The sequence below is a fragment of the Wasmannia auropunctata genome, unplaced genomic scaffold (genome assembly GCF_000956235.1).
Source record: "Wasmannia auropunctata unplaced genomic scaffold, wasmannia.A_1.0 LD336033.1, whole genome shotgun sequence".
NCBI lineage: Eukaryota > Metazoa > Arthropoda > Insecta > Hymenoptera > Formicidae > Wasmannia > Wasmannia auropunctata.
In genome coordinates, this window is record NW_012026857.1 from 430,183 (window position 1) to 448,366 (window position 18,184).

An 18,184-nucleotide genomic window follows, 5' to 3' on the forward strand; every position below is an offset into this window, starting at 1 on the left:
GATTCTACCTTGAGTATTTCGTCAGCTTCATAATACTCCTGCCACGTATACGACCCAGGTACTGCATCTGGTTTCAGAAACGTCGCCTCGGTGCCGTTATGCAAGGAGGGCTGCGGTTGACTACGTTTCCTGCCGGTCTCGCTGTTCGACGGCCTCTTCTTGAGTAGCAGCTTCTTCTGCTTGTCGATCTCCTCTCGCTCCGTCGCTATTTCCTCTTGCCGCCGTGCAAGCTCGTGAAATGCGTAACCGTCGGTCCAGTTCTCTTGAAACGTCGCGCCCACCCTTTGCGTCACAAACTGGCCCAACCTCAGTCTATTTTGCATACACTTCTGCCTAGCCTCCTTTTTTTCTATGTTTGATTTTTCTTTTAATAACTTCTTTACAACGTCTATACACTTATTTATATGTGATTTGTGCTGCTCAATCACTTTCTGTTGATTAGCCATTTGATGCCTAAGTTCGTCCGTTGTCTGTAAAGTTCAAAGAAGGTCCAGATTATAATTTGCCATTCGTCGAGATACACGGCACATCTCGCGCCTATATAATAGATCGTATTTAGATTATGCGTTTTATGTGATTCGATCTAAAGTAAGAACGGTAAAGGATTTGCATAAACTAATTACCATAATCACGAGTGCACTTACCCTATTTAACTCGTCAATTTTATTGTTACGTAGTTCTAAGTCTGAAGAGGCTTGAGTTTCAAATTCCTGTATCCTCTGGCAAGTAAGTTCCGTCTGAAATGCAATTTGTAATAATTTTACGATAAATGAAAGCATATTACCGTAACATCTGATACATTTGTCAACATTGCTCGAAAATACCGGATATCTTGCTACACGCAAAAAGAGCACAATGTAAAAAATAAAAACAAACACAATTTATGTTAAGTATAATATTAAACAAAGTTACATGAATAATGACGTCTATATTTGGCGTTCTAGCAATTATCTGTTTAATTACATAACGTAATCGTTTCTATATTCTACGACATATGACTTTCTCTTTATTTATAGAAAATAAATTAGTGAGCGAAACTTAGGCAACGTGAACAAATGCTGATGGAACTGAGGGTCACACAGGCAGTAAGAAAAACACCAAAAATGTACGCATGTATAAAATGCTCTCTTATACGAACGTTAATAATATAGATATATGTATATAACCCTAAAATTTTTAACAGATTATATTTTGGAACAGTCAAACGATATTGGACTCATTAAAACTCAAATGTAACGTTCAATGAATCCTAAGAAATAAAGATACTAAAACAATAAATATGCCTTTAACAATGCTCGTTTGTGCTCGAGCGACAAACACAGTAGAACTTTTTTGTTTTATTTTCCAAGATACTCAAATCCTTAAGATCAAGTATCTCACAACGAGTAGCACACAAGATAGCCTGTATTTGTTTACAATAACAAATGTATACAGTGCTACAAATTTGACCAAAAATTAGCTGATTAGACTGCAAACATTCGACAAGAAATACCCATCACGAGATCACAAATGCAAGCATGTAAAAGATCTAATTTATCTGCGTTTTTCACATACTACCAAATATTACAAAAAATAAAGCATAAAAAATTAATTTTTGTAATAATAATCTATCTGTTCTGTATTTCTATCAGACATTCTATTGCTCTTACTACTTCGTTTTTACAAAAAACTAATTAAAGGCAATTCTTTGCGACGATAATACTAGTGTATGAATTTTTCACCAAACAATAATTCCATATCTTTATTAGTACATTTCAATCGTTAGGAATAACAGTGACAGCTTTACTATTAACGATTTATTGTACAGTGACAAAACTGCTATATTTTCTTCGATCAATAATGGAGAGATTTTGAATACGTTTAAGACTTATGCATCTCTATCGTAAAATCTATCGATATTATTGCAATAGAAATACCAATACAAATTATGGGTCGTTTCTTATAAAATGCTTGCAGATATTACCGAATTTTGCTTACATTTGGGGTGTTAGTCTTCGCTTGCCTGACCTGGCTTGTCCTATTGAGGTTGGTAGGCCTTACCTGCACCTGCTTGCTGACCATCGAGCCTGCAGGTTGCGACGGCGCTGGTGGTGGAGGCGGTGGAGGTTGAGGATGAGGTCTCGGTGGCTGCATCAGCGATGAGAATTCCGCCACCGAGGAATTAGGTGTTGTTACTTGTGGCGAAAGTAACTGTTGAGGTGATGGCGGATACTGTTAGCAAAGAGACATACATTAGCATCACGTAGCGCAGGCATCGCAAGGCTTACAAGACAATTTTCGTTGACGTTTACGGCAGAATCTTACCATAGGATAACCCTGTTGAGGGGAGGGGCTCTTGGCTCCACCATGCCGAATAGGACTATTGCCCAGATGATGCTTTGGAAAATACTCGTTGATCTTCTTATTATCAAGAGCAGCAATTGACCTAGCGCCCTTACTAGCTACAGAGCCACCTGCGACACCTCCACCTCCGTCATCGGCTTTACGCTTTCTTTTCCTCTCAGAAGGAGTCCGTGGTACTTTTTCCGGAGTGTTTGCATCCACCTCCTTATCACTATGCGATGAGCCTGCAGAATTACAATTCATCGTCAGAATGATCATGAAAAGATTCAATAAGAATACATACACAGTATACACATTTGAAGAGAACTTTTCCAGATGCACAAAACTTTATCTTCGAGACAAGCTAAGTTGCTCAAAGGACCAGGATGTGCGGAAAGCAGTCAAGTATTCCTGTTATGCACGTATCAATCTCTGAGTGAACGAATCTGACTTACCAGTGCTCATGTTCGAGTCTTGACTATGAACTGTCTGACCAGAGTTTACGGTTGTTTGGGGTGCCATCTGAATTTGTGACCCAGCAGACATCTGAAAGCAGAGGAGAACGTGCGGTGTAAGATACACTGGCTGAGCTTTTGGCCGATCGGCGAGGAGGAACAGCACAGAGAGAACAGAAACACAATGCAACGCACCAAATAGCGACGGGCTACAGTCACGACGAGCGCCTGTGCGATTCAACCGTTATCGAGAGTAAGGCACGTCGCCGCCACATAGTAATGACGAGTCCGTACGGCGAGGTGGCGAAGTGGCGTGCGAGACCGACCACGAACGATAGCGATGACAACGGCGACGGAACGAGCACGAGCACGGGAACGGCGAATACGAGGCACACGGCGAGAGAAAGAGAGAAAAAGAGAGAGAGACGGGAGAGTTAGAGAGAGAGGCGGCTTCAATGATCTCTCTCCACAGCGGCGCGAGAGAGGTTACACGCTACGCGGACGGCCAAGACCGGCGTACGACGCTACAGATCGAGGGAATCGTGTGTTGTTAAAAAGACACAATTTTACTCTAGGGGGAACAAACCTGGAAGGATAGAGAGAGACTTATGGAGCGGAGTAAAAGGGGAGGGATGGGAAGCGACGGACGACGCGTGGAGAGGGGGGAAGGCGAGGAAGCAGAAGCCGAGGGAGCGAGGGAGAGGAAACGAGAGAGAGAGAGAGAGAGAGAGAACGTGCGAGCGAGTGAGAGGGAGCGAGAGAAAGAAAGAAGAATGGTAGCGCGTAAAAGAGACGAGGAACAGGAGACGCGCTTGGAGGAAAGGAGACGGAGCGAGAGCGACGGAGAAAGAGTGAGGAGACCGACACCTTCCAGGACGACCTATGGTGGAGTCCCATAGTAATCGGCGCCGTCCGAGGCCGATTGGCGGTGTGTCAACGGCAAACGGAATTTTCACGCGCGGTCCTGCCGCGAGTGGCCGCGGCGGCGTGCAAGGGAAATGTCCGATATACGTTTAGAGCTAGAGGAATCACGACAAAATGGAGGACCTTAGAGCAGCGGGGAGGCAGGCGGGCGGGCGGGAAGGAGGGAGCGGAAGGGCGACGGAGGTTCTAAGGGGCAACGAGCGCGCGTGTGGGAAGGGAGGGGACGAGGAGGGACGGAAGGGGGAGGAACCAGAAGGAAGGTTAGGGTAGCGGGCGCGGGGTAGGAGGTACGAACTTGACGGCGCGCACGATTCGAGAAGTGCACGGGCGATGATCGGGAACCGCGGGCGCGCACCGCGAGGGGGCAGTTTTACTCACTACGCTGCGCTTCTGAACTCCCTACGGCATGCACGGGGCCGAGGCCTCGGTTTAACTCGGCTCTCTCGTGTCGCGCATATTTTCGTAAGCGGCAGGCATCCGCGGCCGCGGCCACCGGCGGCAACGGCGTCGGTGGCGGCGGCGGCGGTAGGGCGGCGGGACGGGGGCGCGCGCCCCGCCGCACGCTGCGCCTCTCCTCGATTAACAGCACCGATAAGCGAGAGAAGAGAGCGACGACACGCTACGTCATTCCGGCCGGCCGCGCGGCGCGGCGCGCAAAGTGTGACGTCGTCGCGCGGCCGTTGCGCGTCCCGCGTAGCGATAAATTACGCACCTACGCGCGCGCGTCACCTTCTCTCCTTCCTCCCTTGACCATTTTTCTCTCTCTCTCTCTTTCGCTCCCGTCGTCGTGCCGCGAACAACACGTCGCGTCGGCTACACGATTTCGTATCCGTCCTCTCCCTCCGAATTGACAGATGTCACAAAGTATCCTGTCGCCGATCTGTCGTCGCGAAATCGAAGACGAGGAGTCTAAATGACGAGAGGCTAAATGATGTCCACGTAATTGAATACTAATCGTACGGTTATTTGCTTGTTCATAATCACGTGGACCTTCGATAGCGATCTAGAAAGATTTATTTTGATGTTTGAATATCGCACGGTCTATCTGGTACGCACTGAAGTTAACGCGAGAGGCAGCGGCGAGTGTGCGGGCTTACCCATTCTTGTTTGACGTGAATCGTCGAAAAATCAAGTTTGATCTAATTGATCCGATTAAGTTGCGCACTTCTTAACGCGCGTCAACTTTTGCACGACGATCCTACCTAGATTGATGATGCTTTTATTTTTGTCGTGGCCGCTATTCCGAGAGACTGTTTTATCTTATTTATATCTCGGCGCAGACTAGGAGAAAGAAAGCGCACGTGAGACTTACGAGGAGCAAGTCCCCTTTCGTGGAGAGGAGAAACGAAATATCGCTTACTTAATCCGCCGCCGTATACAGTGAAATGGCGAAATTGATTTTCTTTGCGACTGATCACGTCGGGCAAAACTAGGTTAATAACAATGACTAATACTTATCTTTTTTTTTCCTATTTTCGCGAACTTATAGTCATGACGTATTCGAGCGGCGTGACGCTCGAGATCGATTCGAAAGATATAGATGAATAACGTAACGCTTTTACTTTGGGAACTCACGCCAGGCTATTACAGAAGATTACACCAAACGTAATCCCCCTTTTTTTCCGTCGATGACACGTCGACCGCGATGACAATCGACATATCTGACGTTTGACGCGGAAAGAATGAAAAAGAAGGAAGAACGCTGCGCGCAACCTAGGCGATATTTACACCGAGTCTCTGAATTGCAATGTAAACACGGGTATTTCACGCGGGTATTCACGCCTAATCTGACATTTTATTCCCCCCGCCGGCCGCGTAAAAATTCGCGTCGTCCCGCGGATAGCTCGGTCACGTGACCGGTAGCGTTAACGCGCCTCTCGACCCCGAGACTATGCGACAACGAGAGAGATGCTCTCGATCCCGCCGCGAATCCTCGCGTATCGCTGCACGACGACCGGCACGAACAAATTCACCGCGGGAGAGAGAGAGGACAGCAAACTTCCTTATCGATGGATCAGTGGCCGTGCCCGGAACTGGGCTAGAGGGCCGGCGGAAAGAGAAAAAGAGGGAGAAGGAGAGGTTAATCTTGTGTCCCTTTCCCACTCGCCGCCGCCGCCGTCGTTGCGATCCGCCGTCGAAGACGGATGGCACATCGTGCTGCTGTATACGATCGCGCGCAGCGCGAGATGCGGCACGATGGTGTATGTGTGTGTGCGGGGCCGTGTATATATATATATAAATATATATATATATAGATACGCGCACGACGTGCGTGTAAAAACGTATATGGAGCGACTCTCACGCGCATGTAGACAGGGCTGGCGTATATATACGCGGTGTATATACGTACGTGCGAACCCGGTGAATCGGGGCATGTAGGACTTTTACAGCGCGCGCCTGTAACCCTGGCGACCTGTCCCTGGCGTGGCCATAACCGCGAGCGAGAGGTCGGTTTCGTTTCACGAACGAACCGTGGTCGAGTTAGTACGTAAGACCGAGTCGCGTCTCGTAGCGCGTTGCACGTCTACGAGTCGCGGGCTCTGTCTCTCCTTCCCTTCCGTGCTCCGTCTCTTTCTCTCTCTCTCGCGCCTCGCCGCACGAGGTCCGTTCACTCCGTTTCCCCGTGGATGCGCTCGTAAATGTTGGCGTGCGGCTGGCGCGCCGTGTAAACAGCGGATAGACGGTGGCATCAGCAGCAGCGGCACAGGCAACGGCGACAGCGACAGCAGCAACGGCAGAAACGGCAGTCGAACCGTGCGGACACGTCAATGGACACGGCGAGCGGCATCGCGCGTACGGGCTCCTTCTCTCCTTCTCTCTCTCCTCTCGCGGCGCGCGCGATGCGTTATGAGGAGCGCGAGCCAAAAACCCGGCGCGCGTGGACTCGCCTAATCGAAACGGAACTGGAACTGTCCGACCACCGTGCCGCCGCCGCTCTCGCATACTACTACCTAGCCCCGAGGTTTCTCTCTATCTCTTTCTCCTTTCCCTCGTCCCTCCGTCCCTCTCTCTCTCTCTCTCTCTCTCTCTCTCTCGCTCCTCTCTATGTACGGCAAATGAGCAACGCGCGAGATTCCGAGATGCGGCAAAAGGTGCAACCTCCCTGCCACTTCTCCTCCCCGCGGTGCCGCTACCGCCCCGCATCACACAACAGAGTCGGAGAGAAAGAGGGACACTTTGGTGGAGTGTGTACAGGCGAACGAGAGAGGAAAGGAAAGAGACAGCGGCGCGAGAGAGAAAGGGGGGTGGGAACGCGGGGGGCTGGCGGGCGGGGGGAGGGAGAGCGGGGGCAGACGTTGGCGAGCTTGGATGGAGGAGAGGGATGGACGGGATAAGATAGAAAGAGAACCCGTCCGTGACTGACGGAGACAGGGGTCCGTAGGGGGTGGCGGCGAGCAGCAGAACCCGGGGGGGCGCGGGGGCTCGAGGGGGAGGAGGGAATACGATGGGGAAACGGGGGGGCCAGGAGGGAGGAGGAGGAAGGCATATGAGACATTCCTTCAGTGAACGGGTCGACCGAGTGTGAGTGCAAGCGAGCCGGTAAAATCGATGTGGCGAAGTGTAGTTGTGCCGCTACAGCGTGCGAAGGGTGCCTCTGCTCTGTTGTACACCTCTCTCTGCCCTCTCCCCCATCCCTCCCCTCCCCCCTCGGTCCCTCTGCCACGACCTCCCCTTCGCCCGCTCCTCTGCACCGCTGAGATACGTTTCCCGTGTGTGATCCGCGGTTCCGCCTTGCGGCGTTACTTTACGCTCCGCTGTTGTATCTCGGACCGAGAAGAGAAGCCGGCAGAGTCGGGTTAACGAATGACGCTCCCTTTCTGCCGTTGCGTTAATTTATCCCGCGAGAAAAGAGAGCCTCTTATCCGCTAGACCACGTGTAAATGAAATTTTATGGAAAACTACCTCTTTTTTACGAGCACTAACCGGAGGAGAACTCTACCATAATGTCCGAAGATGTCTACGCTGTTACTGAATTTCGAGGAAGCTTATTTGCGACTTCAGGATGTAATAGCAATATAACGAACAAAAAAAAGAACTTAAAAAACTTCGACAGATTTATAAACTGAGTAAGTTGTGCTACTCTTAGAAATTCCGTTGAGCTTTAATCTGCGGACCAATGCGAAAGAAAATATCGAGATGAATTTATACAACAGGTGTTTTCGCTATGTGTGTATGTGAATGAGTAAGTGGAGTAAATGAGTGAGAAGTAACAATTTTAATTTAATAAATGATATCAATTATTATGCACAAAAAAATAAATGCAGAAGAAGACTAAGAAAATTCTCACTTTGGCTTTAAAGCTTATATTAACGTCACAGTCATGTTCAATTACATTACGTCAGAAATGATAAGTCAAGGGAATTTTTTTCCTTGCGCTGAACATTCAAATAGTAATTTTCGCACTGTTTATCTTCGATACTTTAAGTTGGTAGAATGTAAATGTGGCAGTAAATTTTTTTGCTTCTAAAGTTACAATTCAATATGATTGCAGGGAGGAGACCTTTAGTGACACACATGACTATACACAGTCTAAATGTATATTACAGTGTCGTATAATTCGCGTAGCAATCAAGTAATCAAGATGTATATTAAGATATTCTACATATCATGACTTAAGACGACTGTATAACTAACTGTAGCGTTAAATAAAAGTACGTGCCATGGAAAGAAGCTACGTACTGAGCTAGCCAAACTCTTCCGTTAATAAATGGCCCGTTTCTTTGAAATATAATAGCTCTTTAATTCTTTAATGTGTGAAAAATAGACATATTAAAATTCAATTTTGATAAATCTGTTGATAAACATAAAAAAATATTTGTATATATCTCCTAAGTAAGAAAAATTGAAAATTTTGACACCGCATTCCTAGCTAATCAACGGTTTAATATTGTGGGTATGCTACTGCGAAGGAAAGGGTTAACGATCTAATCTTCACAAAAATCACGCTCGCATTCGTGTCGAAGCGTTTCTTTTAAACGCGCCCTCACAGTGGTTCCGCTCGTTACGCCACTGTGAAATACGTCGTGCCGACGCGTGCTTCGGCCTGTGCGAGGGCGTATTAGCAGGAGAGACGCAAAGGCCGAACGGTGGAGGGGTAAAGGAGACGGGGAAGGGATGGCAGATGCGGAGGGGACACGTACAAGAAAACGGAACACGGCGGAACGGACGAACATAACAGGTCGAGCGACCGTGCAAGTCTGAGCTATGCTCCGTACGTCGCTCCGACGAAGTTTACTCCAGAACGAGCGAACGTACGTAGACGATCGAAGTATCATTTAAATTCGGGCATTTAGATATTTCGAAGTGGAGGACGTGATATATGTACAGTGCGCAAGGTGAATTTCTTTTTTTTTTTTTCGTATGCCGAGTCGTTGTAGACGAGAATAATCTCGCGCGACTCTCGCGCAGAAAACGGTGCGAGCGAAAATGTGATCGACGAAAAGTTTCATGGGTGTAAATGTAAGATTAAAGAAACATAACAAAAGCGATTTTCGAATTCGGATATAGATAGATTACACACTTGGACGCATATCGAATTGCAATCGCATTGAAAACGGACTCTCCTTTGAAAAATGAAATACGTGATATATAGTGTATACGTACACAGGTCGGGAGAGAAAGATTTTCGTAGCAGCGACGTTTCGTTTTTGTAACGGTTATTCGCACGTGATAATAGTCCTGGTTCTTGCGAGCTGTCAAGTGAATTGGTGACTTAGCCATTTCGAGAATGTGCGTGACGATATGACACCATTGGTGCAAACAATGTCCCTATTTTATATCACGAATCTGATAAGTGATATACGCGATGTTATTCATGATTGTCGGGGAAATGTCGCTATTCGCGTAAAAAGCGACCAATGATAACGCCATTTTAACGTCATGTAGAGTGCCATAAGAACGCGAAGTCAGCGGATTGGCTGTTTCCTCTCTGACAGGTTACGATCATTTACAATGTTGCGACACGATGACATTTCAATCTTTACACACACGCTCGGATCTGCGCCGTGACGTTTAGTTATTTTGTAAAAGCGTACATATACACATAACTATACGATAATACGTGGGAAACGAGTTTAAAAAAAATATATGGAAGCGGTCGTAACGAAGATTCGAGTCGCCGAGTTAGACGATAAATTTTGCAATCTTTGTCAGTGCTAATTCCAGAAATCAATTAAATATATCGCGTGAAAAAAAATATACCTGTCATCTCTTAATTTTTCCCGTAATGCCTAAATGATTTACGAAATTCGCGGATAAGGAAATCCGTAGACCGACGGAGAGACGAGACGGCGATTCGACGGTACATTTGCGGCGTGAATTGTTCGCGGCGAAACGGGTCGCCATTGCATATACACAACGAGCCGTTAGGTAGGTTTTCAACGAGACACAACTGCGAGGTGCAACCGATTGGCACAGGGACGTTTCTCTCTCTCTCTCTCTCTTTTCCCCTTTAATCCCCCATCTTGCTTGCACCCATTCCTTCGTTATTGATACGGAACGGAGGCACGAAGGGCAACATCGCGGCGCCGTTTCGGAGACCGCGACAACGTCGCGCAGCGGGGTTTCTCTCTTCCTTTTCGGAAGTCTGCCCTGCTCTCTCTCCTTTTGCCCCCCTCGGGGCATTCGAGTTCCATGGGAAAATGAGCGCGATCGTTTCCGTACGATGGCGTTCACGTCGGTGTGTCGAATGTGAACGTTGGGTGTGATTTCGCGAATTTTGCGCCGCCGTGACGCATGACGGTCAGGGGATCGATATAAATCCGCACTGCGTATACCTATTGCTAAAGAAGCCACCTCTTTACGTTTCGGTATGAAATGCCTCGTTGAGAGCGCGCTCCGTTACCCATATCGGCACATGTTTTTTTTTTTCTTCACTTTAAATATAGCAACAAGGATTTTTATTATTATTACGCGATAAAATAAAGGAGGAAAAGAACGAGCGTTTTAGTCTTGAAATTATACCCTGTTAGGAAGTCATCAGCATAACTCTCTTGCGTAACGCGGCAATATAACCGGTAGCTTTAACGGACTAATCAGTCTTTCTACTTCGAATGATTTGTTGCTACGTTCCGGGAATTTCATTTCGGTGATTACAAACATTTGGAGAAAATTGTTCCTTTACTGTTATACATTGTCGAATAAAATTGAATGATTAGACAGAATGATCTCGAGAAATTAGGGTTCGTAAAATAAGATGCAGATATTTCGAACGATAAATCGATTAAAATCGTTTGCCTTCTTATTCAATTGTACCGAGCAAAAAAATAAAACTAATCATTCAAAGAATCTAAAAGTTATTACGCCCTGCAGAATTTTGAGAAATCTGCTAGGAGAAGCGATACGCGGAGAAAACACGTTTCGAAAGAACACCATTTGGTTCGCATTCTGCAGCAAGAAACGACCGCGGCGTCTCGAGTACGCGGCCTCCTAGACCTTGCAATGCCGCCGCCACTCGATCGTAGAAAACACCGTCGATGTGCGGCGGCGGCGGCGACGGCGGCAGCAAGAGGCACGGCTGTCTGACGTGACGGCAAAACAGCGGGGCTCCCCTCTCGCTCCGCCAACCCCCTATTCACAACCGGCGGGACCGCGCGCGGATTCTCCCCTCCCCGCCACCGTTTTCCCCACCAACGAGCCCCCCCAATAGGTCGCACACTCATTAGCCCAGTCGCGCGCGACTTCCCCTCCCCTCCCGCCCCCTACCCCGCGGCGTGCACGTCGCCGAGCGATCAGCTGGTCGGCCACGCGGCGTTGCCTCGTTGTCTTGGCTTGCGCCGTGCCGTGCGCGCCGTACCGCCACGCGGTTTTCTGTGTACGTCGCTTCAGCGAGAGAGAACCGGCGCGGCGCGGCGAGCGGAGCGGAGCGGGTGTGTGTGCGCGCGCGCGCGAGCACGGTACACTCACGAGAGGTTAGATGCAGCCCGGCGCCCCGTGTAAACGGCGCGGCGGCCGACACGGTGCAAGGACGCGCTCGCGGCCGAATTAAGCCGCATTCACACGGCGTAACCCGTTAGGCGCCGTGCTTTAACTATGAATTAAAATTGGACGGAGACACATAAGCTTTATCGACACGATTGAATCTCTAATTTTATGTTTCACCGTCTTCCAGAATCTCAGCACTTGCGAGATTCATCGTTTCGATGACGAATCTTTCGAAAAGAAAAAAGAAAAGTAGTGGAAGAAAGCTACGCAACGTTTCGTGAAGTTTTCATGCTATTAATTGATGGTCTAGCGAACGGCCGAGCGAATGCGATAAAAATGCTTATTGTGAAAGTTACGACATAACCGCGCAGAGACTAGTTGGCAGGTCAACGGCACGGCGATAGCTTCGACTAGGAGAAGTAGAGGAAAAACGTTCATGCGTAAAAATACTGATCGCAGTGATCTGATGGAGAAACGAGATAAATAAGATCGTTAGGATAAAACGTCCGTCGACCTTGGATGCTGATTTATCGATCTCATATATATTCCTTCTTTTGTATCCCTTTTTCTCGTAACACACCGAACGATTAAATGATTTACAATGGCGCAACAATTTCTCGCATTCTCGGCGAGCCAACATGGCTACCGTCGCCCTCAATCACAGAGATCTCGATAGTCTCAGTTTTCGTGTATCTCAAATCAAATGTGTCATATGACGTGTTTCAGGAACAAAATTTCTTGTAAACAAACATTTCAAAATAATAGTGAAAAATCGATATTTCGGATCCGCGAATTATCCCAATTCCAATCTTAAATTTTATCCACGCGTACTTTGATACCAATAATCGAGAAAAATTTCGCGATATGCAGTTAGCCTTTCGCTCGCAGCAAAATTACGCGCGATAAACAGTACTGTCGCGAAAACGAAACGGTATCTATTCTAAGAACAATAGCGACCGCTTTTAGCGATGTTTTAGGGGCGAAAAACAAGGCTGTGGGAGAATACACGTTATCGAGTCGTCGTTCCGTTCTTGCGTTAAAAAAAAAATACATAGGAGACGATGAGAGCGAAGGAACAAAATATCGACACCTCGATACTATCAACGGTATCGTAAGCATTCCTACTTACGACGACGAGAGCGGGTGTCTACCGAGAGCAGCCGATCCTTGTAACCGAGGCGAGTACGAAGATCGCCGATCATCGCCGACGACGGCGGTCGGCACTGGCGGGTGCGACGACGAACACGCTCATTGTGAAAGTTACGACATAACCGCGCGGACTACTCCCGCAGGTCAACAGCGTGCGCGCGATACGATCTCTCCTCTCTCTCTCTCTCTCTCTCTCTCTGTCTCCCTCCCCCCCCCCCCTCTCTCTTTCTCGCGTTCTTCGTCTCGGACGGCGCGCATTAAGCTGGTCGCGAAGCGTAGCGCAGATTTCTGGTTCCCCGTTAAGGCCGGTTTACACCACTCACGATTCGCAAACGAGTGGACGCGAGACTTTTTTTTCTCGCAAATGTGAAACGTCGAACCAGAATGCAATTTCAATATTCGTGACACATAACGTTCTGTAATGCCTACAACTGAAATAAATTGTAACGATGAAAGAATTTATAGGACAATTTTTAAAGACCTAATTAAATGAAAAGTAATAAGACTGGACGTGAATAAAGGAAAAGAAACGCCTGCTACAGGTAGCGGATTAAAACATTTGATTGCCAAAAGAGAAAGATACCCGGATGTCGTTCCCCTATGTTCTATAACATTCTCGCGCCGTTTAAATTCTAGATTCCAAATTTAGCAATTAGCACCGTGGATTAACGCGGTGTAGGCGACAAGTAAATAATGTCGACAGGTGGAGCCCGCATGGAGTCTTTGGACACGTCGTCCGCCTAGGAATCGTAGAGCGTCCGACGGCGGCGCTACGGTTAGCCTTTGTAACACACACACATTATAACGCCTTTGCGACCGCGTTTAAAGGACCCCTGAATGAAGATACGAATCTCTCCCGATGGCGACGGTGACGGCGCGCATCGCCCATGCTCAACATTTCCATAAATCTCGCAACTCTTACGTTACGCAATGGCGGCGTCGCGTGACACGGCCGAGTGTGTTTGTCTCCTTTACACGTTCGATTCCATCGTCACGATATCGCGATCTCTTAGGTGCCCTGTCAGTACTTTGTACCTATAGAGACATGGGAGGCATCGCCGCGCTGTAAGATTCCATGACCTTCTCTCTTCCCTCTCCCACATTCCTCCGAAAAATTCCTTTTCTAGCGAAATACGAAGCTTATTAGAATCGAGTGCTGTTAAGAATCGAGCCGCGAATGTCGGGGAGAGCTCTCTCACGCACGAACTTGCGTACGGGCATCGCGGTATATCCGGCGCGCGATCTCTCTCGCTCTCTCTTCTCTCTCTCGTCGCCGCCACGAGCTGAAGAAGAAAATACGGAAGGAATATTCTCTTACCAATTGTGTATACGCACACGACTCCGAGATATATCGGGGGTAAATCTTACGTAAAGCCGACCCGTTTCTTCGTAAATAAAGCGAAACTCGCGAGGGAACTTATTTCGAGACCGACCTTCTTATCAGCGCGTCGCGTATTTGCCGCGGGCGACTGAATCGCCGCTGAGAGATAAGGCTTATCGTCGCGGCGATGCAACATTGTCGGCCGCGTATTATGACAGGGACCACGTATACCGCGTTATACGATTTGTCGACGCGGTATTACCACGACCCGCGCGCAGACGCGTGGGGCACGTCGAATGGAAAAGAAGGAAGGAACGAGCGGAGAGATGCCGATCTTCTCGCATCCGACGATGCGTCCATGAAATATGCAGCTCGTGGTGAGAAGCTCCGGAATAACGTTTCTCAATCCGTCTCGGTACGCGGACCTTCTCTCTCTCTCTCTCTCTCTTTCTCTCTTTCCGCGGATACGAATCGTCGGAGGAGATACATATCGGAAAAAATCTTTCGCGACCCCATCCTTTCGTAATCATTCTTTAGCGTCTTCTCGTCGTTTCGCCTGTCCCCGAAACCGTTGCCTCGCGGGGCAACGTCGTTTCGCCGTTGCGCAGCAATCAGCGTTTCGAAATAACAGCGACCGGTCTCTCTCGTTGCGTTCCTTACAGCGGCGTTGTCGTGTTCACGCGATTCATTCTTTCGATGATTCATCCGCGCGCCGTCCGCGTCGTCGAGCAGCCGTACCGAAAATAAGTCGTGCAAAATTCGCCCCGTAAGGCTCGCGACCGTAAGGCCGGCGGCGGCGGGCGGTATAACAATCAGGGTGGGGCTCCCGGTGGTCGCACGGACATCGGGCAAACACTTAACGTAGGTAGATCAGTAACGATCGAAAGCCGGCCCTAGTTCCTGCACGTGGCACTAGGTGGTCGCCGGGAGCTCCCCGCTCAGGCGGCCAGAAAAAAACGGATACGCGCGCGTGATGCTGTGTGTGCGTCCGACTTTATCCGCGGAGAGATGAGCGGGGCCCGCGCGGGTGCGTGCGACTGCGAGGCTTGTAAGGGCATGACGTGCGTGCTGATCCTCGGCATGGGATTACGTACACGGGTCTTACAGACCCATGTGTTACAGTCATCATTAACGCATTTCTTGGAAAATTCTTATCCTTCAAAACGTGTTCAGCAGATTGAATTTTACAAATCATTTATATTTTACGGCGTCTGGTATTTCGCTGAAAAAGCGATTTTACTAGAATAAAAATATCGGAGGAACAATTTGACAGACAGAACGAGAAGTTCAAGGAGTATGTAGCGTGTATTAGTTCCAGAGAATTAAGATAAAGCGACAAAAATAATGCAGGACGCGTTTACGATGGGATGAAAATAATATAATGATTTTTACCCGGTTATCGTTTTCATTCCTTTCTCTGCCCTGTATAGCTACACTATATAATTTCTTCTTTTCCATTATGTACGTGTTGAAATGAATAACTAACGACGTGACACAACGACAGACTAAAATTAACGCTAAAATTGCGAGTCATACTGCATGGTATGTACTAATGGCGCTACAAGATATCTTATCGGTACGTTTGGCTACATTGCGAATGTACGCCGGAAGTGACGGAATCCGAGCCATCGTTCTTGCCGTCCGTTTTGATGAAATTATAAAACAATATCCCGCGACACGAAAACAATTATTACGGCGTTTGTAGACGCGCCGTGTAAATGGCCGGAATAGAAGAATGTCGGGCGAGCCTAGCCACAGGGACCGCTGTCGTGTTAGTTGTCGCCGCCGTTCGTTCGCCCCTTTCAAAACGAGTAAGACGAACGAGAAAATGATGAATGGACGCAACGAATCTAGTGCGGTCAGCGCGATCAACGGCCGGTTTTAACGAGCTAATTCAATCTTCAAACAAGCGAAAAAAAAAAGAAGTAGAAGACATAAACACTTTCGGTAAAAATTCTCGTCCAGGAAAACAGTGCTCAGTGTATTTATGGTATGCAATTATACCTGCGGAATACTAACATGACACTAAAGTTATTACAGTTCACCGCTATTACCGCTATTCGAGGATTCGCGAAATATGAAATGGCTCTTCTCGACCGTCGTCCCGAATTAGAATGTTTATCGAGCACCATACGCGAGCTTTAAAATATTGACGCGTCTTGTCTGAAAATGCACACTCAAAATGCGACTCAAAATAGCTGCGGCGATGAATTAATACACCAACAATTAACTATGGAACGCATCATTTGAATCGAGTGGATTCATTTGGTCGAGTCTTACTTTCCCGGATCCTCCTTCTACCGTCTATCCCTGACTAGGTCGAGCTTTGGCATCGCGAGTTGGCGTGTCCAGAGAATCTCCATATCATTCTATCCTTGCTATCTTTCTTTTTTTCATTTAATTCAAGTGTTCTGGCGCGCGTAGGGCGGCTTTGACTAATAACTTCATTAAGAAATTATAATAAAACTCCGATTAATTTGTCAAATACAATCTACTGGATGTAACAATAATCTTTTGTCATTTGAAAGGGAAGGTTAGAGAAACGATAAACGATACACAAGTAACTGGAAACTTTGTTGCGCGCAATCGCGTCGATTAAGTTAGAGTCGGAGTTTGATCGAAATCATCCGCGTTCCAGACTTTGCAGCACTTCCCGAAGGGAAGTGCTAAAACGCCGATGAACGATATCGACGATCTGCTACCACCACACACAGGAAACGAGACCGTTGTAAGCTGCGTGTGCCTGCCTTTCATTGGAAACGCGCAAAAAAGGAACGAGGACGAAGACGACGCGGCGACGACTTAAAGTTTAAGCGAGTTTTGCCCGTGTCAAATTGGCTGTCGGTAAAGGAACGTCAGTTTCGTGCGGTAAACCTTTGCTCCCTTCGTATCACGAGTACGCACGAGAGCCGCCGCTATATCCGTGCCGCAACACGGAGTCCCAGATACCTCGCGCGTATGCAAACTCGTCTTTTCTTCGCGTCACGATCACAAATCGGAGAATATTTAACACGCGCTTCAAACTCACAGAATCATTTAATAACACGTTTCTTTCTTCTCGATAGCAATTTTTTTTTTTTAATATAATCAATAATTTTTTGCCGATGAAGAATTCATCGGGTCTTGCTCGTCTTGTGATTATTCCTTCGTTCTCGTGTTTTTAAGATGGGAGAAGTTGAACTTTGAGAAGTGACATTTTAAAAGTTGAATCGTTTATCTGACTGAAATTCCATGCTGCCTGTGTAGACACGCGGCGCTGCCGAATGCCGACAACATAATTTCATTAAAAACCATCTCGGCGATCCATCTCGTTGACGACAGATCTGCTTATATCTGTTCGGGGAGGGACGCGAGGCGATTCTCGGGAAACACGCGTTTGAGAGATAGGCGACACTCGTTCTATGAAATCGGCAACGGCATAACGTGTTACCCTAGTACCAAGCGAGATACTCAGCCTCGAAGAGCCACCAGTATCGATATTTCGATAAGCATGCCTATCTATCGTGTCGTGCTGACGGTGCACACGGGGGGGAAGCGCGAGCGGGACGGAGCCAGGCGAAGGAGAGAAATCACGTGAGCGCGCCAAGTGCGTGAGACGGGGCGAGAGGACGACAAGTATTTTCCCTGTCCGCCTCTCTTCACCGCTCTACTCGAGGCGTCGATATATCAGCAGTCGGCGAAAGAAGTTCAATGTGGCGGTAAAAGCGGACGGTAATGCAGATTGCGGGGCTCAGGGCGTCTCCCGTTACCGCGTTGCATCGCATGGTGCACATCTCCCGGAGTGCACCGTCCGTTCGCCTCGTCGTCGACCGCCCATTGGCCGTCGTCGCTTCGCTCTCCATTCCGTGAATTCCTAGCCGATTAATCCCCCTCGACAGCCTATGGAAAGCCCGGCGGTCTCCGTGTGGATCTTGGAAACACACGGAACCTAGAACACGTATACGCGGAGATCGCCGCGCCTATAATGATCACCGTACACGACTTACGGGCACGCGGCTCCGTGTCGAAACGAACGACTTGCCGAAATCTCGGTTCGGAACAGATTCGAAGAATATACATTGGGAAGAAAAAAAGCTAACGCGAATGTTAT

The 18,184-nt window shown here is 48.0% G+C and overlaps 1 protein-coding gene across 13 annotated transcripts in view; it reads right to left on the reverse strand.

Moving 5' to 3' along the window:
• LOC105452328 (serine/threonine-protein kinase tousled-like 2) overlaps positions 1-18,184 on the reverse strand; it is a 39,856-nt gene that overhangs the window by 2,776 nt on the left and 18,896 nt on the right. For 3 of the 13 annotated variants that reach the window (XR_974723.1, XM_011693323.1, XM_011693329.1), the window contains 5 exons: positions 2,778-2,868; positions 2,305-2,567; positions 1,978-2,211; positions 645-737; positions 9-470 (listed from right to left, as the gene is read on the reverse strand). Coding sequence is in view for 12 of the 13 variants with exons in the window: in XM_011693323.1 (XP_011691625.1) it covers positions 9-470; positions 645-737; positions 1,978-2,211; positions 2,305-2,567; positions 2,778-2,868 (1,143 nt within the window). In the remaining variant the exon portion in view is untranslated. The other 10 variants (XM_011693330.1, XM_011693325.1, XM_011693335.1 and 7 more) reach the window with 10 other exon arrangements.